This window comes from Mirounga angustirostris, unplaced genomic scaffold, assembly GCF_029215605.1.
Source record: "Mirounga angustirostris isolate CCGP_5_RB_7025 unplaced genomic scaffold, mMirAng1.0.hap1 SCAF_6, whole genome shotgun sequence".
Classification (NCBI taxonomy): domain Eukaryota; kingdom Metazoa; phylum Chordata; class Mammalia; order Carnivora; family Phocidae; genus Mirounga; species Mirounga angustirostris.
In genome coordinates, this window is record NW_026991714.1 from 129,732,550 (window position 1) to 129,759,046 (window position 26,497).

Below are 26,497 nucleotides of genomic sequence, written 5' to 3' on the forward strand. Positions count from 1 at the left end.
TGATGACTTCTGAAAAGCAGCTTTTTCCTTTTTTCCCCATCGTGTTGAGAGCTTTTCCTCAAGCCCATGAAGAGCTTACTTCCTGGGCCAGCACTTGCTGGCCAATGCCCTTGAGTCTGGGTTGCAGTGTCCCTGTCTGCTCCCTGGGATACATCTGGCTCTTTGGAATGGCTCCTCCATGCCAGATGTCTGACAGTCCCCCCTCTCCTGCCTCCCTGATCTGACCTTGTTGGGTGTTCATTAGGTGAGAGAAAAAGGAACATGAAAGCTAAAGTTTATATCAGCACATCTGAGCTTTGCTGGAAAGCTTAGGGAGGAGGTGGCTTCTTATGTTCACACCACTGGAACGTACAGGCAGGCTGTCCCAAGCTCACTGGCCTGGCCCTCGCCCCCCGTTTGGGGCTTGGAAGGCAGACATCAGTTAACAAATGGATGGAAGTTAAGGGGCTGGCCTGGCTTCCCAAGGTAATGGGTGCAGAGAGAAGCACAGAAATTTCAGGGGTGGATGGAAACAAAAGATGTAAAGATGCCTAATCTTACAGATGAGTCAAGATGCAAGTCTCAGAAAAGCCAAGCAAGCAGCAGAGGGCCCGAGGTTAGCTGTTGGCAGCATCTGGCCCAGAACCCGGTGCTCCCGCATCTCAGAGAAAAGATGAAGAAGAACCTGCTGGCTGTTGCAGGTGTTTTCCTACGAGAACACTGGGGAGATGGGGAGCAGGGTCTTGCGGGAGTGATGGTCAGGCCTGCTCAGTGCCCTGAGTGCTCGCATTTCAAGCCCTGTTGTGTTCCTCTGGTGTTACATGGATAAAATTAGATTCCGGGCAGAGAGATTCAGGGGAATCAGGAGCGGCTGTGTGTGTCTGGGTCCAGCTCTCTCACATCTGCTTCCCAGCTCTGGAGCACGGAACGACTCCAGAGGGAAGCAAACTGGAAAAGGAGGGAGGGAGAGAGAGGGAGGGTATGTGTGTGTGAGGGGAGAGGGGAGAAGACAGGCAGGAAATGAGGATCAACATAGAGCCTGGAATGGTGGGAAATGACATATTTCAGGGGGGGTCTGGCAGCCTTCCTAAGGTGCAATCTTTTCAGGAGGGTTTCTCAGTTGAAGCTCCCACTGAGAGCTAAAGGGTTAGGCCATGGGGACAAGAGCTGACAAGAAGAGACAGCTTGGAGTGACCTTGTTGGGCATTTTGAGAAACTAAAAGACCCCAGCAGCCTTGTAGATAACCCCCAAGCAAGTGGTTTAGGTTACCAGCCTGCCTTAGAATGTTTGCTGGCCTTCCCACGTTGACTTGTGGTGGCTGGATTTGGGGGTTGGGTCCAGTTTCTTAGAGAACGTGAAAGTCTAGGGGCAGTGGCTTTGGGCAACATATGTCCAGGCACATGGTCCTGTCTCACCCAACAGAGCAGAAAGGGAGCCCCCAGCCCTCCTGACTGGTATGCATGGGGCCAAGGGCAGGGGCGGCTACGTCTGGTCAGGTCACATTAAGGCTGAATCCCATGAGGCCAGTGACCTTCACCCAATCTTGACACCATTGTCTGCTGTGGTCCGAGATACTGTCTCATGAGTGGCCACGTCCCTTGTTCAATCCTGTTCCCACTGTGGGAATGGCTCAGAGCTCACATCCTGCCCACAGTGGGTCTGGGCTTCCCAGGTGTGATGGGCTGAGGAGTGGTCCCGAGCCCACAGATGCGGGACTGTCAGAAAGTGGGTGAAATCACCACAGCTGAGCCACTTCTAAAGCACCCAGAAACATTTCCTGCAAACAAGGCCCCCCTGGGAGGGTGCTGGCTGGCCTCAGAGCCCCAGGGCAGAGGGGACTGGAGGGCAGGACTTGGTAGGGGAGAGGTGAGTGAAGCCCACAGGCTTGAGTTTGCTTCCAGGACTGCTGAGAAAGCTCCCCACTCCCCTCCCCACACTCCCACATGCGTTTCTCAGCTGGGAAATGTGATTTGGCCCTGCAAGAGGGAGGGGCAGGGGGAGGAGGCCTCTGACCTAGGCCTGGGCTCAGGCCTGGCTTCTGCCCTGGCTCTCTCAACCCCAGGAGCCAGCCCCGCAGAGGGGAATGGCCTGGGCAGAGCCGGCATCTGGGGCCCCCGGTGTTGAGCTGTGGGTAGCAGGGGCTGCCTGCCAGGACCTCAACAAGGCCTGCGGATGCAGGTGCTTCGGGCGGCCTGAGCTACAGAGCGCACCAGGAGGCCAAGGCCGGACACAGAAAACCAAATTCAGATGTGCTGGACCCTCTTGGCAGATGCACGGGTCAGGGATTGCACCATGGCCTGCGAGCTGAGCCACAATTCTGGCTCTGCTTTCCATGTCCCAGGGGAGAAGCTGCAAGACAAGCGCTCTGGTCGAGCCGTTCAGCCATGCAGAAGCAGCCAAGCCCGGGCTGTGGGCACACAGCCGCCGTCAGCATCTGCCTGCCACCGGAACCCACAGCCCTTCTGCCATCGGCCCTGCTGCTTGGGGCCGGGGCGGGTGGTGGTGGGCAGAGGTAGCTCGCTCTTCCGCTGAGGCTCCTACCTGATGTACCACCAGCCCTCCAAATTCTTCCGGATCACTTCCACAGTGACGCCCTTCTCAAAGCCAATCTCGTCCTTGCTTTGGCTGGTGTAAGGCTGCACAGTGACGTACTTCTCCTCTGTGGGGAGCGAAGCAAGGAGGCGCGGTTATTTGAGGCTGGAGTGCAGGCCCTCCTTCCTGTCCTCTCCTCCCCGGCCTGGCCCTGCTCAGCTGCGCGCCTCACTGCTGCTCCTGGTGTGTGCAGAAGCCAGCGGGGGCCCCGGGCGGCCTGGCTCAGCCCTGACAGTACCGTGCTGGCTCTCCCAGCCTCCCAGCCCACTAACAGCCGCCGGGTGCTGGGGCCCGGGGTCCTCAGGGCCCCCAAAGCTCCCCCAGTGGAGGGCACAGCTAGAGGAATCTGCTCCTCGTGGGGCCTGAGGCAGGAAGTCCCTGGGATGTCTGGAGGCCCCCCGGCATGCCCTCCCCTTCCCTGAACATGCCATGCTTCCATCCGTGCCCTAGACTGGTTCTCGGAGTCCCTCTCCCACCTCTACCCCTTAGGTCCTGCCTCTGTCTGACCTTCCGGCAGCTCCAGGGGCACCTCCTTGGTGAAGGCTCCCCTGACCACTAATTCGATCGCCTCATCAGGTCATTTCCCCCAGAGGATTGTGGGGAACACGTGTTCTATGGGAACAGTTACATGTGTTTTAAGACAAGGGTCTGGCGGCCAAAGGATCGATGGCAGCACTGAGTGCAGCCACCAGGCGGGGCCTCCCAGAGTGCCAAGCTAACCGCCCGGCTTGGCAGTGCCCGTGTGTGGAGCTACCTGCTCCAGGGTCCCCCCCCGGTACTGGGAAGGAGGCGCCCTATGGGAACTCAGGAAAAGCCTGGGAGGACAGGTGTGGGGACAGCTCCAGCTTCCTGAATTCCTTCAGCTTCTCTCCTGCAGGGGCCCCTGCTGCCTCTGCCTGGGCCCCAGCTCAGGCTTCCAGGGAGGTGCTTCTGTGACCCACAGCTGCCGGCCACAGACACCCCGCCTCCTGGGTGGAGAGCCTCCCCAGGGGAACGTTCAGGTCTCAGGAAGGAGCACACATATCCCTACCCTCACCGTCTGGGAGAATGAGCTGAGCTAGACAGAACTGGCCCCCTGGCCACACCTTTTGAGCGGGTCACCCCAAACTCATGCGGGCCCCTCCAGCCTGTGCCCGGCACACAATGGGGGTTCCAAAGGGACTAGGCAGTGCATCGTTGAAGGGCAAGGCTGTCTGAACAGGGGCACTAAGTGGGAGGCTTTCTAGGAGCTCAAAATAGCAGGAGGCCGGGTTCTCAGATGCCTACCCCCCTCCTCCCAGCTCCCAACTGTGAGGGTAACTCCTGGACGCCTTAGTGGGACCCTGATGGGCGGCCTGGTCTGAGCCTCTGGCAGGAGTGGGGGAGGGGGGCGGCTGCCACCCTAGCCCCCTGCGGCAGGAGGCCCATCTGTTCACACTGGATTACCGGGGTCCCGCCTATAGCCCGGCGCTGGGCCAAGGTAGCTGCTCCCTCCGGGGTGGAGGCGGCTTCCCTGCCAGGCTGCAGGGGCTGCGCTGATGGGCCTGGCTGAATCCAAAAGGTCGCCAAAGGCAAAAGTAGGTGACGACCCATGGGAGCCTCCACTACTCCTCAACATGCTCTTCTCAACGGTGAGCTCTTCCCAGAGGCAGGCCTTTCTCACCATCGACTAACTCCTGGAAGCTTTCAGATTCCCCTCCAGCCATGCTGAGGAGAGCTGCCAACACTGCCTGAGAACCTCATCCAGCCAGATTCTGACTCGGGCCTTTGAGAAGTGCAGTGTTCTGCAGGCCAACCCTCGGCGCTCCTGCCTGCTGCTGGTCCCAGTCCATTTTCCAGTGGGGCACAGTCAATCCTGGCCCGGGCCATGGCCAGAAGGGCAGCGCCAGGCCCCGGGGATCTAGGGTTCTGAGGTTAGGGTGAGGCGAGGCCTGGGCTCCACATTTTGCCTTTGTTCAGCTGGGCTATTTTTAAAAAGCCTGTGGTTCCAGCAGGAAGCCATCATTAAAGTTTTCCTAGGCAAAGTTGCTTTTGCAGGGAAAAATTACAGCCCTTCTCTTAGAAAGATCAGAGGGGCCCTGCCCTGCTGCATGGCAGCGAACAGGGCCTCACCAGGATGTGTGGGCTCAGGCTCCGGAGCCGTCAGGCCCGAACAGCAGCCTCTGCAGTCGCCGGTGTGTGTGCTGAGGACAGAGCACCAAGGGCCACATAGGGGCCCTACTCTCCCTTGACCCTCTCAGGGAGGGCAGAGCCAAGCACCTCTGTCTTACCCAGGAAAGCTGAGCTGCTCCTGCAAAATGCCCTGTGCTTGGTGGCCCTCAGGCTGCCATGAACACAGATGTCTGGGAGTTTATGGTCCCAGGAAGAGGTCTGGCCAGCTCAGAGGTGTGTCCTGCCCCGTCACGGTGCAGGTTCTAGATGATGAGCACTCCGAGGGCAACTCTTCCAATCGGTCTGGGTGAGGGCTGACTTTTCTGTCATGGTGGCTTCGGTGGCAGAGGTGTGGCTTACCTCCATGTAGACATGTGCCACGTGGGTCTCAGGTTCCCAGCTCCCAGGTTTCCCTGGACGGAGCAGCAGAGCTGGCCCCTCTAGTGAACCAGGCCACAACCCCACTTGGGGGCAGGGGTGGGGAGTGGGGAGCCAGTATGGAGGATGCCCGGACAAACTGAAATGGTCTCAGGGTGGGGCTGAGTCATTCGGGGTGCTTCGAGTCTCTAGAAGAGACCCTTAGGAATCAAAGTGGAGGAGAGGGGTGCTGTAAGCCCTGGGGGGCACCTCAGGGTTTCTGGGAAGCACCGAGGGGCCGTGGTCACTCTGACGTGCCATCAAAGGAGTTGGTGGCAACTCCGCCCTAGGGAGGGCTGACCAGGCCGCCCACTGGGTGGGTGGGTGGGTGGCTGGGTGGCTGGGGGAGGTGGACAGGCCTGTTTTGGTTTTGGAGGCGGGGGCTGGAGAGCCCTGCAGTTTCCAAACCACAGACGCCTCCTCTTTCAAATGCTTTCCCCTCCGTCAGCAGTCTCCCTGGCTCCCCTCCCGGCCCCCACAACCTACCCAACCCCACTGCAAGAGGCCTTTTGCTTCCAAAGGCCTAGTTGGCGGAGGGGCTGGGGAGTGGAGGCCCTGGGGAAGCACAGCTTCTCTCTTGTCTAGTTGTATATGACCCACGGCCTGTTTCCCCCCACCAGCTCCGCTGTTAGCAGCGGACTTTCTCCCAGCCAACTTTCTGCAAGTTTGTCTTGGCTGCCGGATTTAACTTAGCCCTGATTTAACTTAGGGCTAAGACTGGGAAATAATGCGTGTTTAGGTATCTTACTGGAGAGAGAGGGAGGGAGGGCGGGAGGGAGAGAAGTTGTGGGCTTGTGTTTGCTTACGTATTTGCATATGTATGGCTGTCTATAGAACCACGCATTTCGCTGGGCATGTGCGTCCATGTGTTGCACTGTGTGTGTACATATGGTGGGGGGGTTACGTATGAGGCCGTATACGAAGCCGTACGTGTACTCGGCCCCCGCTGCAGAGGGGTACGTACATCATGGCCATGAGCAGCCAGCTGGCGCATCTGTGAGTGTGAATGTGTGTGTGGAACGGTCTACATGTGTTTGCATAAGTGGAATTGTGTGTGTGGGCGTGTGAGCGGTGGGTGCGGGCTGGGTGCACGGGTAGGCACGTTTGTCACTTGTGAGTGGCCGTGAGCTTGTGGAGAGAGTCGTGTGTGGGGCTTGGTGTACGATGGAGTCTGGAGCAGATGCTTTGGGGGAATGGGGGGAAGGCCAGACCTTTGTCTCCGCTGTTTTTCCAGGCCAGCATCCCACTCTCCTCTGCTGCCAAGGCTCAGGGCTGCGTCCCAGCTCGGCCCCCCAGCAACGCTGCCCCACCACTCCTAGGTCTAGGGTGCCTCTGCTTTACGTTCAAGCTTGTTCTTGCTGCTTCCATGACTTGGCCTCCTGCCCTGCTCCAGCCCTCAGGGTCCAACCCTTGCTCCACTCTCAGGATAAGCTGGGCTCCCACCACCAGGGCTCTGAACATGACGCCGAGCCAGCCACAGGCGGTGGCCACCTCGGTGTCCAGGCTTGCTGGCCTGGGGCTTGGGGCAGATACCAAAACATGGTCTCAGGGTTGTTGAGGAACAAGCTTTGGGGGTGGGGGTGAGAGTCACGGGGCATCCCTGCTGCGCTAGAACATGCCCTTCCAGCTGTGCTCTCTGCAGGACAGGAGAAATGAGCCCCTGCTGGCTTGCGGGCTCTGGAGACGTTTAGGTGTTCAGAGGCTCGCCCCTGAACTCCCTACTTCCCAAGCTCCTAGATGTTGGAAAGGCCCTAAACCTACAAATGTTCTGATTTCCGATCAGCCTGGGTGGCAGGCCAGGGGCCTCCCTGGAATCTTCTTGATCGGGGCCCTCACAAAGTGCCAACGCCTAGTACTGAAGACGCTGGAGGCTCCTGGCTGAACCCGCCGCCGCCTTCAGAGCTGGCTGGGGCCGTGCCCCGGGACCAAGCTGGGACTGGCTTTTGCTCCCTTTCTAATTTCCCTGGAGCTAGCTGGCTGAAGGAGGGGGGCTGTGGGCTGGTCCTGCTTCCCACTCCGTGCCTAAGGAATGGCTAGACCAGCTTCGGCTGAGGGAGCACCTTCTGAGAGGAAGCGGGCAATGAAGGGTGAAGGACGAGCAGGACAGCGCTGCACGGACGGACACACCCCCAGTTCTCTTCATCTGAAGCTTCCAGGGCAAATGCGGCCTTTCTTAGTCCAGCTGCCCCCACAATCACGTCGTGGGTCCCATGACCCCCACCCGCCGGATGCTGGCAGAAGCCAGAGCCACCCCCAATTCCCAGGCAGCCCCCTGTGCCCTCCTCCCCGACGGCCCCCAGCCGCAGAATGTGAGAGAAAGTCTGGCTGCCGAATCCGGGTGAGGAGGCCACAGGGAAGAGAGGAGCAGAGCTCAGAGAGGAGGCAGGGTGTTAGCGCATGAGCGAGAGGGAGAGAGGCGGCAGCTGCGGGTCAAGAGAAGCCGGCTCCCACAGTCACCTCGGCTGTGCTGCCTGTTGACCATCCCGCCCAGGGTCCACCGGCGATCCAGACGCCGCAGATGGGCCTTGCGTCTCTTGGATACTGGTGTGGGAGATGGCAATGGAACACGCGGCCGACGGAACCGGCGGAGAGAATGGAGATGAGGATGAGATGGGGCAGGGGAGGGATGGCGGGAGGGAAGGGTCACACTCCCAGGTCCTCATCACAGGGACCCAGCGGCACGCACCTGCCGGACGGGGGCAGATCTGCCTGGTGACACCACCGGCACCAGGGGAAAGGCTATGGTTTATACCCGTGAGCCCAGGAGGGGCTGAGAACTTCGAATCCTAGCACCTGAGAGGTGAAAAGGGTCCTTGGCCCCAGCCTGGCACAGGGACGGCCCTCCAGGCAGTCGTGGGGCCCAGCACAGGGCCTGGCACGCGGCCGGTAGCTAGGAAATGTTGTGGAGTGAAATGCACACAGGGATGGATGCCATGGGCCTTGATTCTGCTTCTTCACTGCACACTGCCCGCTGGATCTGCAACAACAGGGAACCCGCCCCCCAGCTTCTCAGTGCTGCAGACCCCCCTGTCTAGCCCCCCGTCTCTGCGGTGGCATCCTGTGCTGCTCCTCTGGTTGCTGTGGCCCAGCTCCACCAGCCCTCTGCCTTCCTCTGGGCTGCCCCGGTGGAACGGACCCCAGACCGGGGCAGCACCCCCGGGGCCCCCACCTCCTGGCACTGCAGAAGCTGGGTGGCAGGTTGCCCGAGTACAGGGGAGGGAGGCCAGCAGTCAGAGTCAAGGGAAAACTGTCCAGACACACCTGAGCCAAGCCTCCTGGGAAGTATTTGCTTTCCTTGAGGGAGGAGCAGTGTCTTGTTTGACCTGCCTCTTGTAAGCAGGAGGCCTGGACAAAAGGTTGGAGGTATGCATCAGGTGAGGTCTCACTGCCAGGTTACTGTGTCACCTGGGGCAGGCTTCTGTCCTTCTCTAAGCCTGTTCCCTCATCTGTCATGGGGGTTGACACCACCTGCCCAGGCATGGGAGGGGACAAGGGACTCAACAGGCTCTGGAAAATAAATGAGGTCCTGTCTGAGGCCAGACTGGGAAGGACTCTGACAGCTGACCTCCCGGGCAGGTGTGTTCTGTGGTTTCCCTGGGGGTGGAGGAGTTCGGCTGATGCCCAGGCCGGGGGCCCCCTTAGCCATAAGTGGTCTCTCTCTAGTTTCAACCACGTACGAGGACTGTCTTGCGGAAGCCTCACAAAAGCTCTGAGCTGTCGGCACCATCTCCACATTAGAAACGGGAAGCCAGAGACGCAGGGGTGTTAAGAAACCCTCTGAGTAACACACCTAAGTGTCGGGGGAGCACACAGATCTAGAATGGTCTGGCTCTGGAGCCCAGACTCTTGGCCGGATGATGTTCTTCCTCCTTGACTCTGCGCCCGCTAGCCCACCAGCAAGGGAAAAGGCCCCAACAAGAGGCTGGTGCTGATGCAAAGCCCACCAGGGAGGAAGTTTCCAGGGCATGGGGGCACTGGCAGAGACCCGGGTTCCGGGTCTGCCTCTGCCACAAACTGACCCGGAGGCTCTGGGGAGGTGACACCTATCCGGACCTCTCAGAGGCAATGGATCGAGTGCTTCACAAAAGCACCTTGCCAGTGTTGGGCGTGGCCCCCATCATCATCAGTGGGTAAGAGGGTCTTCAACCTCCACCCCAGTCCTCCTACCTCCTACTGCTAACCTCTCAGAGGAATACGAGCAGATACGAGAATGTCTGATAACAGAAATTAACCAAAACAGCCAATTGTCTCTTCTTTCCAAAGCAAGAAAACACGAGTCCTTTGGGGAGATTTGATGGGATGGCAAAAGGCCTGGAGGAGAGATGGAGGTGGGTAGAGAGAGACTGGTGGACACACCACAGAGATGCTGGGGCCTTGGGCTGGGAGACTGAGCCCCGAGCCCTCCTGTCCAGCGGGATGGAGATGCCCAAGATAGGATGATGAAATTCCCAGCTGCCCAAACACTGCTGCTGGGGGGGGTTGGGGGGAGACTGGCACACACACACAAACCTGCACTGGCCGCCTGATTCTTCCTCCAGCAAGGTCCAAGTCCTCTACAACCTGCTACTGCTTGTTCTCTGCGAAGCCCTCTCTTCAAGCCAGACTGGCTTCTGTGCACACACACCTCTCCAGCCTACTCTGTCCTGTCCTCTGTCTCCTGACATCTCTGCTCTGACAATCTTAGCATAGCCTTTTCAGGAGGGGCTCTGATTACACACACACATGCACCCATACCCCTCAGAGTTGCTTACAAGCAGAATGCTTCATGGACAGCCCTAGGGCGCAGTGGTGAAGAGCACTGGGCCAAGGAAGCTGACCGAGGCTCAAGCCTTATGAGGACAAGCATGTAGCTAACCGTCTGGAAGCCTCAGTTCCTGCATCTGGAAAAAGGGGATGATAACAGGGCCTCCTAGGGTGGTGGGGAAGGCCTTTAAAGTACGAGGCCACACACCTGGGAGTGAATAAGACCTCACCCTACATCCTAGGGATTGTTATTCCTGAGAGAGCCCGGGGTGACCCCAGCATGGGGAAGTGGGTAGGAGGAGCTCAGGGGCTAAAATCCTCCACCACTGCAGAGACCCAGAGGTGAGATTGGGTGCAGGCCCAGCCCCAGGGCTCTGGAGCAGCCAGGAAGGACTGAGCCCCCAGCCTGAACATGCAAACCCTTCCGGATGGAGCCTGGTCCCTGGAAACCTGTCAGGCAACAGGGGCTGCAGCACCAGTCAAGGGACTGAAATAAAGCATTTCCACGGGCAGCAGGGTGGGGTTCCAACCGCCCGCAGTAACTGACGTTCAGGGGAAGGCGGAAGAGGGAGCTGGCGCTTTGCTTGGCAGGCTGCTTATTTTGCCCTGGGCAGCATGGAAGGGAGGGTGTGTGTGTGTGGGGGGGGGGGGGGGTAACAGGCCTGGAGGTGGCCTGAGCCCTGGGTGACAGGCCTCCATCGCCCTGGCTCTCAGATGTGCCCGTTTGGACCATCCCTACTGACCGTTAGGGCAAGCGTTCCTGCCAGGACATGGGGGGGTTTGGCAGTTAGTTACTAGGAGCAGGCAGCCAGGAACTGGAGGTGGCTCAGGAAGCCTGCTCTGGTGAATACCGGAGTCCACAGACAGGCTGACCAGGCCAGTGCTGGCCCGGCGGTGGGGGTGGGGGGCGGGGGGGCAGGCTCTTTGAAACGCAAGGAGAAAACGCCAGAAAAACCCCACCAGGCCAGAGCTAATCAGAGGGGCTAGTGGTGCAAGGGCCACCTTGTGGTTCCTGCTACACTGAGAAATGACTCAGACCTGCTCTCTGTGTCTGCACTCTTGGCCAGGGTAACAGACACCCAGAGCAGAAGCTGTGTGCACACAGCCCTGTGGGGTCATCCCTGTGGCAGAGAGCACCATGTGGGGTCGGGGAGGCAAAGGTGGGGGTCTCTGTGGGGTCCCCCAGAGGAACCGAGGGCTTCTGCAGAGAAAGGGAGCTTTGGGGTCTAGTCCTAAGACTGTTCTCTCCAGTCTCTGCCCCGAAGTTGCCAAAGCCTGAGATCCACACTCCAGGGAAATTTCCCCTCTAATGTGAGTCCCATGCAGGGCCAGCAGGGACAGACCTGGGACATGGCCCCGCTCCTTTGAGGGGTTCTGATGATTTTAGGGACAAGAGTGGGAAAGCTACCTCCAGAGGAAGTGGGTTCACTCCAAGGGCCAGAAATGGGGTGGGCACCAATCCCTGAGGATCTCGAGGCAGCCTGCTCCCCACATGTGCCTCATTATTCCCCCTCCCCTTGAACCTGCAGGCCCTCACCTTCCCCAGTCTTGGAGGTGTTGATGTCTGAGTCATCCCGAGTACCATTCTGGGCCTCCAGGTAGGTGGCAGGGACCCAGCCCTGCTCCTCAGAGGTGCTCACAAACCACCAGCCTGCAGAGGAGACAAGAGAGAACACAGTCATGAACGCCCAGCGGGATGGGGGTGGGGTGGGTGGGGGAGGGGCCAGGGCACAGAGCCAGACGGCCTGGGCACCCGGCAAACGCCTGGCTCACGTCCGGCCTCGAGAAGCCTAAGCCACACTAAGAAGAAGCCAAGGCACTCCTCAAGAGGAGTGATCCACACTTACACTTGATGCTCGATGGAAAAATTTAACAATGAAAATGCAACAGGGACATATCAAATGTGTGAAAATCACCCTGCAGGAAAGGCCAAGGAAGCTCCGGCTAAACACAGAGACCATTCGAGGTCTCTGAAACCCAGCAGGACTCCTGGTGTGGCTGGGAGTCTGGCATTCTCTGCTTTCAGAGGGATCCAGGGATACATGTGTCACGGTGACCTGTGGGTGGTCACCGTGCCCCTTTCCCCATCACGGGTCAGTGGCATTTACACGTCGGTGCTACTCACAGCCGCCCTTAACTGTGTTGACATGTCAGTCACACTAAGTGGGCACCGCACCCCTGAATGACCCCTGACGGTCGCGGCCAAATGATAAAAGCTCGCTCCTTTTCTTTCTCATTCGTTGGTTCATTCATCATTTAAACAAATGTTGACTGAGCAAAATACTCTGAGTACCCAGGTCCCGGGACTCCATTCACTGCCTTCAGTCTCTTCCCAGACGGTACTCTTCACAGGATCTTGTCTTCGCCCCCATCCCATTCCGATCCTGCTCTACCCCCAAAGCGATCTGGCACCGATTCTCTTTTTTGTCCATGACTGAGCTCTCTGTTTCCAAATATGGACAGTGCTCTGGCAAGAGATCCTGGGCTTCTCCTGGGGCAGCATGTGATCCCATCGCTGCCCACGGCAGGGAGTGGCTGCCCAGGAAGGGGGACCACTGGGAGCCTCCCGGCTGCTCCTCTCTGGGAGGTAGAGGCGGCTGCCTGAGGGACAGAGGAAAACAGTGCCACCCCTGCGCAGGCCCTCGGCCCCCTGAGCCACCTCCTAGGTCTTCCACTAGGTCCCCGCTGCCCCATGGGACAGGTGTGAGAGAGTGAACAGCCTGTGATCCAGTCTCGAATGCCCATGGCACCCTGCCCTCCCAGGAGCTCCACAACACTGCTTGCAGCTCTGCAAAGCCCACGAGACACGGTAACATCTGTACGATACCGTGATGATGGATACGTGTCATTACACGCTTGTCCACACAGCACCGAGAGTGAACCCTAATGTAAACTACGGATCTGAGTGACTGGGACGTGTCAGCACAGGTTCGTCCATGACAAATGAACCACTCTGAACCATGTGTGGGGGCAGGAAGCACACAGGAAACCTCTGTTCTGCAGCTCAGTCTTGCTCTAGACCTAACACTGCTCTAAAAAACCCCAGTTTTAACCAACAAACAGGAAAAGCCTTGGACGAGCCGTCTGGAAGCTCAAGGCCCAGGCCTCTTTGGCTCAGGGGCCTTTGTTGGGTCACTGTCCCCTCTGGAACCCAGGGTGGAGGCCTTCCCCCCTTCCATTCTCTCCCCTGCCAGCGTCGGTCTTTCCCCAGAGTGGGACTGCGGGGGCGGGTGGCACGTGCACATTCTGGGCCCCTGAGGGGCTCCCTGGGGCAGCGCTGCTATTCTCCTAGGAGCCCAGGCCAGAGCCGTGTGGCTGCTTCCAAGGCGGTGGCTGATGGAAGCCCCAAAGAAACCTGAAGGCATGAACTCGCAGGGGTCTTTTCCCCTTCTCTTGGCTTCTGGCGGAGCACTGTCTGGAATTCCAGCCGTTTCCGGGGGCTCTTCCACAGAGCCTGACCAGAGGCCATGGAATAGGGTTCCATCTCCTAGAGCTTTTCTACCACAAAGGCAGCTCTGCCTCTTGGACCGCAGGAGTGGCTGTGCCCGGCCAATCATCTTCCGACGGATCTGTCCTCTCCCTGCACACTGAGCGGTTCTGGGGCTTTCTCAAGAACCGACACGGGCTGTGGTGATCTGAAGGCTAAGTCCCCCGTAAACCAGGAAATGCAGGGCTATGTGGGAAGAGATGGCCTGAGTGGGAAGAGATGGCCTGAGAGTGAAGCAGCGTCACATCCAGAGATGGAGAGGGTCAGTCCTGATTAATATTGTTCGAGCTTCAGGTTCCAAGTGGGCTGAAGCTGGACCACCCTATTGGACTCCCTAACTGCAGTGAGCCGGCGACCTTCCGTGTTATTTAAGCCAGAGCAGGCTTCAATCACAGGAACGGAGTGTCCTCACTAACGCCATTTCTACCCAGCAACCACCAAGGTTCATGACTGAAGGTCCGCCATGGTGAGTCAAATCTGGAGATGAAATGCCAAGTCCACGGGGCACCTGCCACCACAGACCTCAGCCGGTAGGACAGAGCCCTCTGAGCCACTCTCAGTAACCAGTACCTCCCCGAATTCCCACTCACCATGATAACCTCCAAGAGCCCCCAAAGAACAGTCACAATTCCCAACTTGGAGTCACTTTCGGGAGGGTCTTAAAGACTGAGGCTCTCCCGTGCTCCCCAGGTCCAGGCCCCAGCACCAAAAGCACACAGGTTTTGGTCCCCATACCTCCAGGCCCTCACCAACCTGACCACCCCAGTTCTGCCCCCAAAGCCAAGCCAAATCCCAGTGGGCTAAGGACATACCCTGAAGGCCTGCCCTCAAAGGGGAGCTCTGCTTCCCAGGAGAGGGCTTCCCCAGGATGGGCCTGGGCTGGAGCCAGGGATCTTACAGTCATCGGAAAAAACGGGGATGTGCCCGAGAAACAGTGGAACTGGGAAGCATGTGTCTTGGTGAGGATTTGCCAAGACCCCTCCATTCGCAGCCCCTCCCAGCTGCTTCTGTACCAAGGTGTACCACTGCCAACTCCACCCTCTCAAACAGTCCCTTTCTGTCTCCACCGGGAGAGTGTGCCCTTCTTTCTTCGTGTGAGCCGGGGCTTCCCAGGAAAGCAGGCAACTTGGTGGTCTCCTGGGTGGCCGCAGTCAAAGCCTTCTGTTTCTGGAATTTGGGCTCCAAGTCATCCTTAACTGAGGCAAAGGAGGCAAGCCCCTCTGTGGGCACCAGGAGGGCTGGGGTGGGGGAAGGAGGGGGTGGGAGGGAGAGATTTCTCCATCAGTCCCAACTGAGCTTGCCTTTGTCCTCATCTGGCGTGAAGTGAGTCCATCAGCCTACTGACCTCCTGTTTTCTCCCTCTCCCCCCAGGGCCATATTGGGGACCAACCCCTTTCCCCTTGTATCCAAGGGCCTCATAATCTCAGGGCTCAGGTCCCTTTTCTGTCAGCATTGTCTCCCCTATCTCATTTCACCCTCCGAGAATCCTTCCTTGTACATCCTGCTCCCTCCTTTCCCCCAGAGTCCTTGACAATTTTGCTGAGAACACTGGCCTGGGCTTCCACTCCAGCCCTGAAATGTGCAGAGCTAGGCTGAGTGGCTCCGAGTCTCAGGTCCCTCCTGCCTCAGGCCCTGCAGAGAGTTGCCTGTTGCTGGCCTGGCTGTGGGCACCTCCACCGAGCAAAGAAGGACAGGCTCAAACACCGCCCAGGTGGGCATGGGTGAATGTGGGCAGAGGGGCCCACCCCAGCTCCATGCAGACCTCCCAGGAGCCCTGGCAGGGGTCACATGTGTCAGTGTCCAGGCGCACACGTGCTCAAGGAGTCGCCTCTACCCTCGTGCACACAAGGCAGATAAATTCCTTATCCACTTCTATGGTGGTTAAGAATGTGGTTCCTGGAGCCCGGGCTCCCTGGGCCCGTGCCCACCCATAGCTGCTGACAAGCCTCTCCCAGAGCCCAGCAGCTCAGACGTCAGTTGCTATAACCGGGGCTCCCGACCAAAGTCCCTGCTACTCCCCCAAGGAGCAATTGGAGCCTGAACCCCTGGGGGTGGCCCAGCTGGCCAAGAGGGCTCAGGCATCAGCCAGCCCTATGGGACTCCCAGGCTCACCTCCAGTGCCCATGGCATTCTCTTTTCCACAGAGGCGGACAGTGTGTGGGCTGCATGTAGGAGTCGGCTTTGTATCTTTGAGTACACGGGAGGTGCGTTATGCCCATGTGCATGCCACGTGGGTGTGTGTCTTTGTTCTTGTGATGATGATTATGGTCAGGCGCTAACTTTACATACGTTATTTAATCTTCAAGAATCTTGTGAAGTGTTACTGTCATCATCATCCCCACTTTACAGATGAGGACATTGAGGCAGAGATCATGATTAGGAAGAGGCAGAGCTGGACCCCAATGAACCCAGGCAGTCGGGCTCCAGGAACCACATTCTTAACCACCATGGAAGTGGATAAGGAATTTATCTGCCTTGTGTGCACGAGGGTAGAGGCGACTCCTTGAGCATGTGTGCCCCTGGACACGGGTACGTGATACATGTCGCTTCGTATGTCGTTTGTGTGTGTACAGGATGAGCAGGGACGCGGGGCTGTGTGTACTTGAGTGTGTAGACGGGAGGGTCCTTTGGAAGTAGAGGGTAATAACTAGGGATCTAGGGTCAGAAAGACATAAATTCAGGTCCTGGCTTGCTACTTCCTGTGTGATCTTGGGCAAATCAGTAAATCTCTCCGAGCCTCAGTCTCCCCTCCCTGATATGGGGATAATTAATGGCGCTTACCTCCTAAGGTTGTTGAAGTGGATAAATGAGATAGAAGTAGCTTAGCTTGGGGCCTAGCACAGAGTTGGAGGTCAAAAACCTTGAGCTGTTACCAATATGGTGGTGGTTGTTCAGTATTCTCCTAAACTAACAGCACCCAGGGGTGGCCAGGTGGCGTCTTTGCCTGCAGAGTAGATCAGGAGACACTCAATACAGCTTGGTGAATGGACTTTGGGGGTGGGTGGTGGGTGGTGTGTGTGTGTGTGTGTGTGTGTGTGTGTGTGTGTGTGCGTGCGCGCGCCCATGTAGTTATAATCTGTGGAGTCTGGGGGCTGCCTTCAGGGGTTCCAGAAGAATGGGAAGAGCAATCTCTTACTCTTTCCTTAGCTGATGCAGTTCGTGATAGCAAGCATGGTGGGAAATGGGGCCAGTCCCCTGAATGCTGCCTGAGCCTGGTTGCTCCTTCTCTGAGGGCCATGTCTCCACATGTGCCAGAAGAATGTAATTCAGCCAGGTTGGGCAACAGGCTGGGGCCCAGCCTTCTCCAGAGGGCAAAGGCCCAGAAAGAACAGCAATGTCACTTGTCATAGCAGCCAACCCTGCTTGTGGGCCTCAGTAAGAACCCACTTCACAAAGGCCCAGGGGCTGAGGGGGGAGAAGGCCACACCGGGGCAGCCTGGCCTGCACCTCCAGCTCAGGGCAGGGAAGGGGGACCACCCATCTTAGGCGGGGAAGGGGATCCCCACCCCAGGAGGGAAAGGCTCAGGCCCCGAAGCCAGACCCTCCCTCTTTCCAGGCTGAGCGTAATCCTCAGCTGTTGGGCCAGTTTCAAAGCCCTCTAAAATGGACTCTAACTGGGCTTGGCACACTGGCATGGGGGGAGGGATAGAAAGAGTGGGAGAGGAAATGGAGACACAGAGAGAAAGACAGAGTCAGAGGTGGGGACAGACAGAAGGTGGGGATGGGAGGACCTGGGCCAGGGGCCGGGGGCTTTAACCTCCCCAAGAGGGGGTTGAGCCTGGCCAAGGCCAACAGGAAGTGACGGGCACTCCCAGGCCACTGCTGTCCCCAGGCTGACCAGGCCACAATGGTCTCCTTAATGGGAGAGGATGCTGAGCTCATTAGGGCCAAAGGAGGCCAGCTGTACACAATTAGGATGTTAATAAAGTCTTCGGAGGTCACAGCTCAGCCTAGGACAAAACAGCTGGTGGGGGAGGCGGACCCTGCTCCTTCCTCTCACTCTGAAGTTCCCCTCTGTTCTTCAAGGTATTGTCCTCCAGGAGGCCTTCCCTGACTGCCCCCCCCCCCCGCCCCAATGCTACTGGCCTTGCTCACCCCAGGATTCAGCCCATGGGCACTTTAGTCCCTCCTCCAAGACCTCAGTTTGGATCCTGGCTTCACCATGTCCTAGCTGTGACCTGGAACAGGCTGCTGGCCTCCCCAGGGCCTCATCATACCAGGATACTATGATCTGCCTACAGGGCTGCCTGACATCGGGGACACGTGGTGCACTCAATAACCAAGTGCTTACCAAGCACCTGCTATGTGCTGGCGTCCCAGGCATGGGAACACTGTAGAGCACACACAGGCCTCAGGCGCTTCCCCCCCACCCCGCCCTGCACACAGGATGGGCCTAAGTACAGCCAGGATACTGGCATTGAGGCCGGCAGGAGAGGGCCGGGCTCCCCCCACAGAGTAACAGGCAGGATGAGATTCCGAGTTTGGGAGAGCCCAGCAGACTTTAGGTTACTTCTGGGCCTTGCTTTTTTCTTTCCCTTTCCTCCAGAACCTTCGCAGGGTCTGACACCGGTTAATGCAGAGCGGAGAGTCTGTGGAACTCCTGCACGCCCAGGCCTCGGCAAGGGGAAGGGTGTGCTGGCAGGGCAGGGGACGGAGCTAGGGACAGCAGAGGCACGGTCCCAGGCCTCCAACACCGGCCTCCGGTCACGACGTGCACCGGCTCCAACTCCGGCTCCTTTGAGGGGTGCTCTGTCCAGGGCTTCCCATGTTCTTCCCTCGCAGTGGTTTGGAGAAGGGGAGGTGGCGAGGGTTTGTGAGCCCTGAATGGGGGCAGGGGTGGTGCCGAGAAGGGGAAGGGTGCTGAAGGGGGCCTGGCCAGTCACCTGGGACGGCACGGCCCACTTGGCCACCCCACACCTGGCACAAAGCTGGGCCCTAAAGGACTGCTTCTGCCCTGGACCTGCCCTGACCCCTTTGCCATGACCTTGGGGCAGATCTGAGGTTTCTACCGGAGAGGGACCAGAGACACTGGAAAGGCTGCCTGCCTATAATCATGCTGTGCCTTTAAGAACAACGAAAGGCAGCCCACCCTCGGCCAGGCCTCCCCTGGCCAGAAGGCTCTGTCACTGAGGCCTCTTGCCAAGACACACTCCAGCTCACAGCACGCGGCTGCCTCAGTCCAAAGCAAACAGGAGCAGATAAGGGCTCCCCCAGTCTCTCCCAATGCCCCCCCAGAGCCCCTGCCTTCCTGCCTGACCCCTTCTTCTTGTTCCGTCTCTGGCACCTATCCCTGCTCCGCTGCCCATGGCCTTCCCTTCCCCCAGATGGGGCTCTCAGGCCACCGGGGCCCCAGAACCTTCCCTGGGCGCCTGAGGCCTGGATTCCAAGACCATTAGCACAGGCTGCTACGTCAGTTTGGAAGGCTCCGTGGAGTCCAGGGCAAGAAGACAGCAAGCACTGGACTGCTGCCACCCCTCCCCCAACTCGGATCCAGCCTGCCCACCTCACTGGACGGGCCCAGAAGGCTGAGGCTATGGGTGAGGCACCCAGGAGAAAGCCTGACTACTGAACGTTCGCAAGCAGAGAGGGGGCACACGATAAAATGACAGGTAGAAGAGAACCATGGTTTTAAGCAAGGACTCTAGAGCCAGGCTGCCTGGGTTTCAATCCCAGCCCTGCTACTAAGTGGCTGTTTGAATGTGGGCAACTGCCTCAATCTCATCTGCAAAACGGACCTATAGTAGGTCTATCTCCCAGCGTTATAAGGGTACAGGAGTTAACCTACAAGAAGTGTTCAGAATCGAGCCTGGTTCCCGGCAAGGCTCACCAAAGCGCTATTATTCAAGTTGAAGTGTAAGTTGCAGGGATTTTTAAGGAAGGAACCATGACCTTGGTGCCCCTCAGTGACTAGTGGTAGGGCTGGGCTGGGCAGGGAGGCAGGTGGGTCTTGGGTGTCTGGAGTCTCAAGGACAGAGTGTCTCTCGGTGTCCCTGTCATTGGCCCCTGACCTTGGCAGGTCTCTACTGAAAGCGAAGTCTGGTTCTGTGCCTGACACAGGTGGGGATGGGGGGCCGGGTGAAGCGGAGAATACAAGATGGCACAAGGCCCTTCCAGGAAGAGCACAGCAGGGTGACCCAGACAGCCCGGTGCCCCAGACGCGGCAGTCGTTGCTACAACGTTTGCTGAAGAACTACAGACATCAGGGATGAAACTGAGTAGCCAGGGAAGAATTCTGAGTCCTGAACTGAACCTCAGATCTAATCTGGAGAGGAGGGGCGGGAAGGGGCATCCTGGTGGGGGGAACAGGACAGGCAGAGTGGTGCGAGCATGTGTGGCCCAACCCAGTAACGCGCACGATGCTTCAGGGTGCGGGCCTTGCCAGATGAACTTGAGAGGGGTGCTCACCTTCAATGTCACAAGTGAGCTTCTGAGAATCCCATCAGGAAGGTTACAGCCTCACAAGCGGATGCCTGAAATAATGCTCAGGGTAACAGAAGGGGTGTTCCCCTGTCCCAGGCAAGAGCAGGAGGTAAGCGGAAGCAGACGGAGAGGGCACAACACTCTGAGGCCAACTCAAGACGGGAAGGGGTCTGCTGGACTCCTGTCCACGGCCCAGCATCTTCTCTCAGGCAGCAGGGCACCCACGCTGAAAAGTGCTGACTGGGAGGGGGGTGGGCCAACGGACCCAGGGTGGGGATGGAGGTCGCACTGAGAGGCTGCCCTCCACAAGCTCTCATTGGCTGGTGCTGAGACAAGGTCCGGAGAGCACTTGACAGAGAGCCTGCCAGGCCACCAGCAGGGGTCCTGGTAGACACGGACATGGGAGTAAGGCCAGAGGACACAGCACGGGCAAAAGTACCACTTTCCAAAGAAGAAGGTGAATTCCACAGTGGAGATCAGCTACCTCGAGGCTGGTTCTGATGGAGTGAAACATGGACGCCTCGAGGGATGGCTGGAGAGCCTGCAAGGGGGTTCTGAGCATTCCCAAGCCAGCGCTGAGCAGAAAGACACAACAGGAAGGAAGGGGGCCAGACCATGCTGGCTTCTGATAACGAGGGAACCGCTGGCCTGGCGGGTCTGGGATGTGTCATAGCTGAGCCATCCAGGCCTTGGGGCTCTCATGACCCCCTGGGGGCGGCAGGGCTGCGCCGAGAATTTGCAGCTGAGAGTGGACCACTTCCAAAGAGCGTGTGATGATTCGCTGGTTACAACCTAGAAGGGGGTCTGTCGGGAGCCTGTCCTGCGGGATGTTTTAATCAGTCCCAAGATGAGGGCAGCGGGGCTGAGCAGGGGGCACCATCGCACTTCTTGAAAGCTGTGCCAGGATCAGAAGCTACCCCCCCCCCCCCAAATTCTGAACAGATGGTAATGACAGGTCAACTGTGACAAGATGAAAAGGGGTAGATAAACCAGAGGACAGGCGATCTTATCATCTTATACTGTGCAAAGTTCTGGCGTGAAAGGAGGGTGCTTTTCACAACTCAGCCAAAATATTAGGTGCCAACTGGGAATGTCCCAGGCAATTGGGTAGCGTGGGTGTCCCTACTTGATGGCGAGGATGAGGAAGATCCTGGGGTTTGGGCAGACTGCAAGTTCTAGAGGTCCTCTGTCTCCAGGCCTGTGAAATCTTAGGCTGCATGAGGAAACCCCTGGATTGGGTGACTTACCCCAGGTGCCAGGCTTAGAAGGGACAGCGACAGGATTAGCACCTGGGTCTGACTCCCAGGGCAGCAACCACACAGCTCCCTTTAAGAAGGACTCCAGCTGCCACTTCCTTTGCAGAAGAAGACCAACACCACCTGCTCCATTAGTTCCCCAAATTTCCACCTGACCTTTGAGCCAGGGAAATTTCTCTGCTTCTTGTCCATTCTATCAGTGTCTACAAATCAGACTCAGTTCTCATCAGTCATGGGTGTGGCTCACTTCCCCCCATCCTTACCCCGCCACCCCCCCAACCTAGGAGGGGGCTAACAGGTGGTTTCAGGCCCCATCTCCAGGTTACTTCTCTCTCTCTCACCCTCCCTGAGCCCACATGGCAGAGCAAGGCAGGGCACTCAGGCTGATCGTTTTCTGGTGTGAGATCTTACCCAAAGGCTTTGCCAGGAGAGAGTGAGTTTGGACCAGCATTTCTCAACCTCAGAGGTCTCTGTACTCTGCAGGGCTTTTGCCATATCCTTGTGCTACGTACGTATACTGTCGTTCACAGAGTAAATATGTATTTAAAGCAACGGCCCTTTTTTCCCCCTAACTTCAAGAAAATAATTTGTTTAGGAAACTTCAGATCACCAGCATGAATAAACAGGACCACCAGCCCCAACCATAAAATTACAGAGAACAAAGCAATGTAGGAAATTCGAGCTCTGCTGGGTCTGAAGAGGGCTACGCCTATAGCCTGTTCCCCCTTTGTTACAAAAAGAGATTTACTGGAGATGGGTCAAGGACAGTGGACCATCAAGCTGAGGTAAATCAGAAGGCTTGGACAAGAACGGGAACAGGACAAACTCCGTTCACGGTGTGTTGCAGAAGTATTTAACACTCTCGCTCTGTATCGTCTTAAGTCATGCCATGTACCATGGTGTTACGTGGTCAATATTTTTAGGAAGCCCACTTTGGGTTACAGTGATATTTGGTCATTCAAAACGGCTGAAGAAAGAGGCGGAAGTGTCCTTATTAGTGAGACGAGAGTATGACAAAGCATGTGCTAACCAGGGTTGTGGCGAGAAATCAAAGAGAAAAGTGTGGAAAGCACCTAGCAGTGTGTCTGGTACTTTACACGTGTGTTTCCAGTCTGGAGAGAAGAGCGGAGGGAACCCTCTGTAGTTGCTACCCGTCACTGGAAATACGAGGAGTCCTCTGTATTTTTACACTAGCTTCCTTCAGTGCCTGAGAAGTATAGATGTAGGAGTTTGTGTATTTTTTCCCTTTTCTCCTTCTGCCAACAATGGAAGCTTCTTGGCCCCAGAACTGAGTTGGCTCGAACTAAAAGCCTTAGGCTGACAACCATCCCGTCACTTCCAGCTGAGTTCAGCCCCTCTTCAATTGGGGCAAAAATAAAACGGGGGCAATTTCAACTTTAAAGACCATCTCCATAAACAAAACAAACCCACTCCACAATCTGTCTAGGGCATTCCTCCGTCCAAACCCTCCTTATTTAATTCCTGGGGAATTTTAAATAGGGGCCTTGCAACATTCTGTACCGCCTGACGTCAACAGCTCTCTGACAACGCGGATTTCTCGTCGCGGCGTGGGGAGCAGCCCCACCAGCACGGATGCTTTTCCAGGCTCCTTTCCCAGTTGGGATTTGGGAGCCGCTGGTGTCACTCTCGGAGACTGTGGGGAAGGGGGTTACCCAGGAGTGTCCCGCTTGGGGTCCTCTAACTGCGTTTCCCGAACCTCGGGCATCAGTGAGCGCCAGACATCGGTGCAACCATCCAAGTGGTACCTGGACTCGTGTCTGCTTTAAGAGAAAAATGGAAATACTTTGGTTTTTCAAAAAGGCATTTTCCGGGCGCCTGGGTGGCTCAGTTGGTTGGGCGACTGCCTTCGGCTCAGGTCATGATCCTGGAGCCCCGGGATCGAGTCCCGCATCGGGCTCCCTGCTCGGCAGGGAGTCTGCTTCCCCCTCTGACGCTCCTCCCTCTCATGCTCTCTGTCTCTCATTCTCTCTGTCTCAAATAAATAAATAAAATCTTAAAAAAAAAAAAAAAGGCATTTTCCTATGCTACACGACAAGGAAAGCCAATATCCCTTGGCGTAAACAGAAGATAACTGGAAAAATGCATACACAATGCTATAGGCTTCCAGTAAGATAGTAAGATGAGCTCTAGGCAAGACACTAAGTAAAGCTAGGGCCATATTTTCTAACAAACAATGAAACCAGCAGGCAACAACATCCGCAAACGTAGAGGCCCCAAACAGACGCTTTGACCCAACGTGGAGTAAGAGAAGTCAAAGTTAATAACCTTCTTGTGACAGGATTCCATGCCATTTAATGCTGTGTCCATCACACGTTTCTAGGACCCACTCTCTGGGAAACACTGAGCTTGCAGAAGGAGCCTTGGGTTAAGAATATGCAGCCCCGGGGTGCCTGGGTGGCTCAGTCGTTAAGCGTCTGCCTTCGGCTCAGGTCATGATCCCAGGGTCCTGGGATCGAGTCCCACGTCGGGCTCCCTGCTCGGCAAGAAGCCTGCTTCTCCCTCTCCCATTCCCCCTGCTTGTGTTCCTGCTCTCGCTATCTCTCTCTCTGTCAAATAAATAAATAAAATCTTTAAAAAAAAAAAAAGAATATGCAGCCCCTTGATTCAAATCCAAGCTTGGCCGCTAGCAAGCTCTGAGGTCTCATGCCAACCATTTACCCTTCTGAAACTCAGTTTCTTCTTCTGAAAAACGGAAACAAAGCCGCCTGGCCTACTTAGCCCTAGAGAACCACTCTGAAATAACAGATGGGAAAATGCTTTGAAAAGTCTGTGGGTTGTAGGTAGATGGGGGTGGATGGGTTATTATTCCAAGCGATCTCAGGAGCCTGATGGACTCCTATCCCCGCCACCCCTCCCTCGCCCCCGCCAATACAACTCACTGCCCGGAATGGACAGTGGCCCGCCCCTGTCTACCAGGGAAGAGAAAATGAATACACCACTTCACAACTGTTTTTCAACCTTCCCAATCGCCATATGGGTTTCCAAATATTACCCCCATTTTATAGATCTGGAAACGGAGAATCAAAATGACCACATACTGTCTCCCCAACGGCAGAGCAGAATTTGAACACAAGCCTTCCATGCAGCCTGGGAGGAAATGCCCTCTATCTTCCTTTTTTTGTGTGCACACCCAGCAGACCTCAAAAGTGTGGATCTCCCGGATCCATCAGTCGCTGTACCCAGGCCTCGTCTTTCAAAGAAGGGGCTCAGCAAATAGTTGAAAATGAAATGCCAGGACACCCGGGCATAAGACGTCCTCCTCCCTCCCTGGCTTTTCCACCCACACACGGCAGTCTCTTCTGCTTCCTTATCCTCAAGTAGCTCTCGAGTCCAGCTCTTGGAGTCAGTGCAGGGTCTGCGGTGGGCTTCTTTCCAGCACTCTTCCCTCTGGCCTGGGGCCTTCTGCCCTGCTCAAGTCCAGGAGTGTGATGCAGCCCCTAGGTGGTATTCCCTCCTCCAGCCCCCCAAATTCACAGCTCACCTAGGAGGATTTAAATTGCCCACAGGGACCTGAGACCAAGCGATTTTTGTGGCTTGTTGCAGATCTTGCCCAAGATTATCGAGAAAGCTAACACTCCCACCCGGAAGCGCTCTCTTGCAGTCCGCTTGTATACCTGATTGGGCTATTTTCATTTGGGCCTCTCCCCTCACAGGAACGGAAGAGCAAAGCTCAGGGAGGTCCCACAGGCCAGGCACCAGGGACCAGCCCACACCCTGGGTGAGGCTCTTGGAAGAATGCAGAGGGCCAGGCTGCCACCAGCAGCCTTTCCCCAAGCCATTCGAAGCAGCCCCACTGGCTGATGCGGGCCTCCGCTGGGACACTGGAGTCATGGCTTCTCCTTCAGAAAACACAAAGCCCTCCTCCTTGGTGGGCACAATGTGGAGCTCTGGCAGGGGCAGCCCCAGAGATCTGCTGCGCCAACCCCCAGAGGGTGGGTGGGGAGAAGGCTATGCCCAAAACAGCTTCCCTCACCCTGGTGCCCTACTCAGGGCCTGAGGAACCAGAGAACTAGCCAGGAGGCAGCAGAGTGTACAGGGAAGAAGCTGGCAAATCTCCTGAACTCTCTGGGCCTCAGCTTTCTCATAAATGGAAGTCATGATATCTGTGCTTTATAGGGCAGTGGTGGTGACTACAGGAAGAAAGGGGTTTGGCTCACTGTCTGACACACAGGAGATGCTTTAGCAATCCCTTTCTCACTCTTCTTATACCTTCCGATATTGAGAGTCTCTAGAAAGCAGCAAATAGGTTAACTTGAGCCCAAAATACTCTGATCCTGGGGTAACCATCCTGGAGCCCCAGCCAGGTTTGTGGTGATTTAGGAATAGGTTCTCTCCCTGAGCTTTTCCTGTCCCGTTTCCCTTTCAGTCTCTCTCCTGTCTCTGGGTACCATCTTGTCTTGCTAGTTCCTAAGATCTGGTCTAGTATAGATCCTACTCAAATCCAAGGAGAAAAGGCCACACGCCAAACAGATATACCCTTAGCCCAGATGCCCCAGAGGTCACCCAGGTCCAGGTGTGTCATTCTAGACTCGCACAGTTAGTGACTGCTCAGGCAGTATGACAGACACCAATGGGCACCAATCAAAGATGGAGCTCTTCCTACCTTTCTCCTGTCAGTCTCTGGTGCCGCCTGCCCCAGTGACCAAAGACAGTCACCACCATGCCTCACGACACAGCAACGACCACAGTCCCCTCAGCTGGGTCAGAATTGGGGAAGCTTCCCCATTAGACCATCAGCTCCATGATCAAGTCCTCCTTGTTCAGCTCTGCTTGTTTGCTTGCCTTGGTTTTTCCAATCTGCATGAGGGCCAGTCTTTGATCAATGTGCCACCATGGTAGCTGACGGCAGAGAGATGGGGTAGGAAGATGGGAAGTCACTGACCTAGCCTGCCCTCCATACTGTCTTCTCCCAGCCTCCATGGGGTCACTCTACCAACTTCAGGGCCCTTGGAGGACAGACTCTATCTTACAAGTGGTTCTCGGGTGGGGAGGCCTGTGTGGAGTAAGGTAATAATCTGGGGGTCAAGGTGGGCCATGAAAATATCGGTCTTTAACAGAATAAGTCTCGGCAGTGACAGGCCCAAGACATCTCAGCAGAGACTCAACCCTCAGCCACGGCAGGGTAGAACTACACTCCCCAGGAAGTGAGCAATATCGTCATTGTTTCCAGCACCCCTGGCTCTGGCCTATCCCTTAGCCTAGAACACGACTGTCCCACCCACCCAGGCTCTGATCCACTCAGGCTCCCAAACCTTGAGGCCACCTCTAGAATGAAGTTTCTCATCCACGGGCTTCGAGGTGCTGGGATGGCCCCACGGAGGCGGAGAGATGGGATTATGGAAGGCAGGCTAGGACCCTGGGGTACAGAATCCTCCTGTCAGCTGCCACAGCAGCGCCGACAAGATGCTCTGGCCCACCAGTAGTGGAGGCCCTTGAAGTCCAAGGAGGGGA

The 26,497-nt window shown here is 56.8% G+C and overlaps 1 protein-coding gene across 2 annotated transcripts in view; it reads right to left on the reverse strand.

Moving 5' to 3' along the window:
• The window catches only part of SH3PXD2A (SH3 and PX domains 2A), a 235,545-nt gene that overhangs the window by 16,818 nt on the left and 192,230 nt on the right, over positions 1-26,497 (reverse strand). For both annotated transcript variants that reach the window (XM_045878755.3, XM_045878753.3), the window contains 3 exons: positions 11,400-11,513; positions 7,577-7,660; positions 2,522-2,639 (listed from right to left, as the gene is read on the reverse strand). In XM_045878755.3, the coding sequence (XP_045734711.1) occupies positions 2,522-2,639; positions 7,577-7,660; positions 11,400-11,513 (316 nt within the window). The remainder of the gene's footprint in view (positions 1-2,521; positions 2,640-7,576; positions 7,661-11,399; positions 11,514-26,497) is intronic.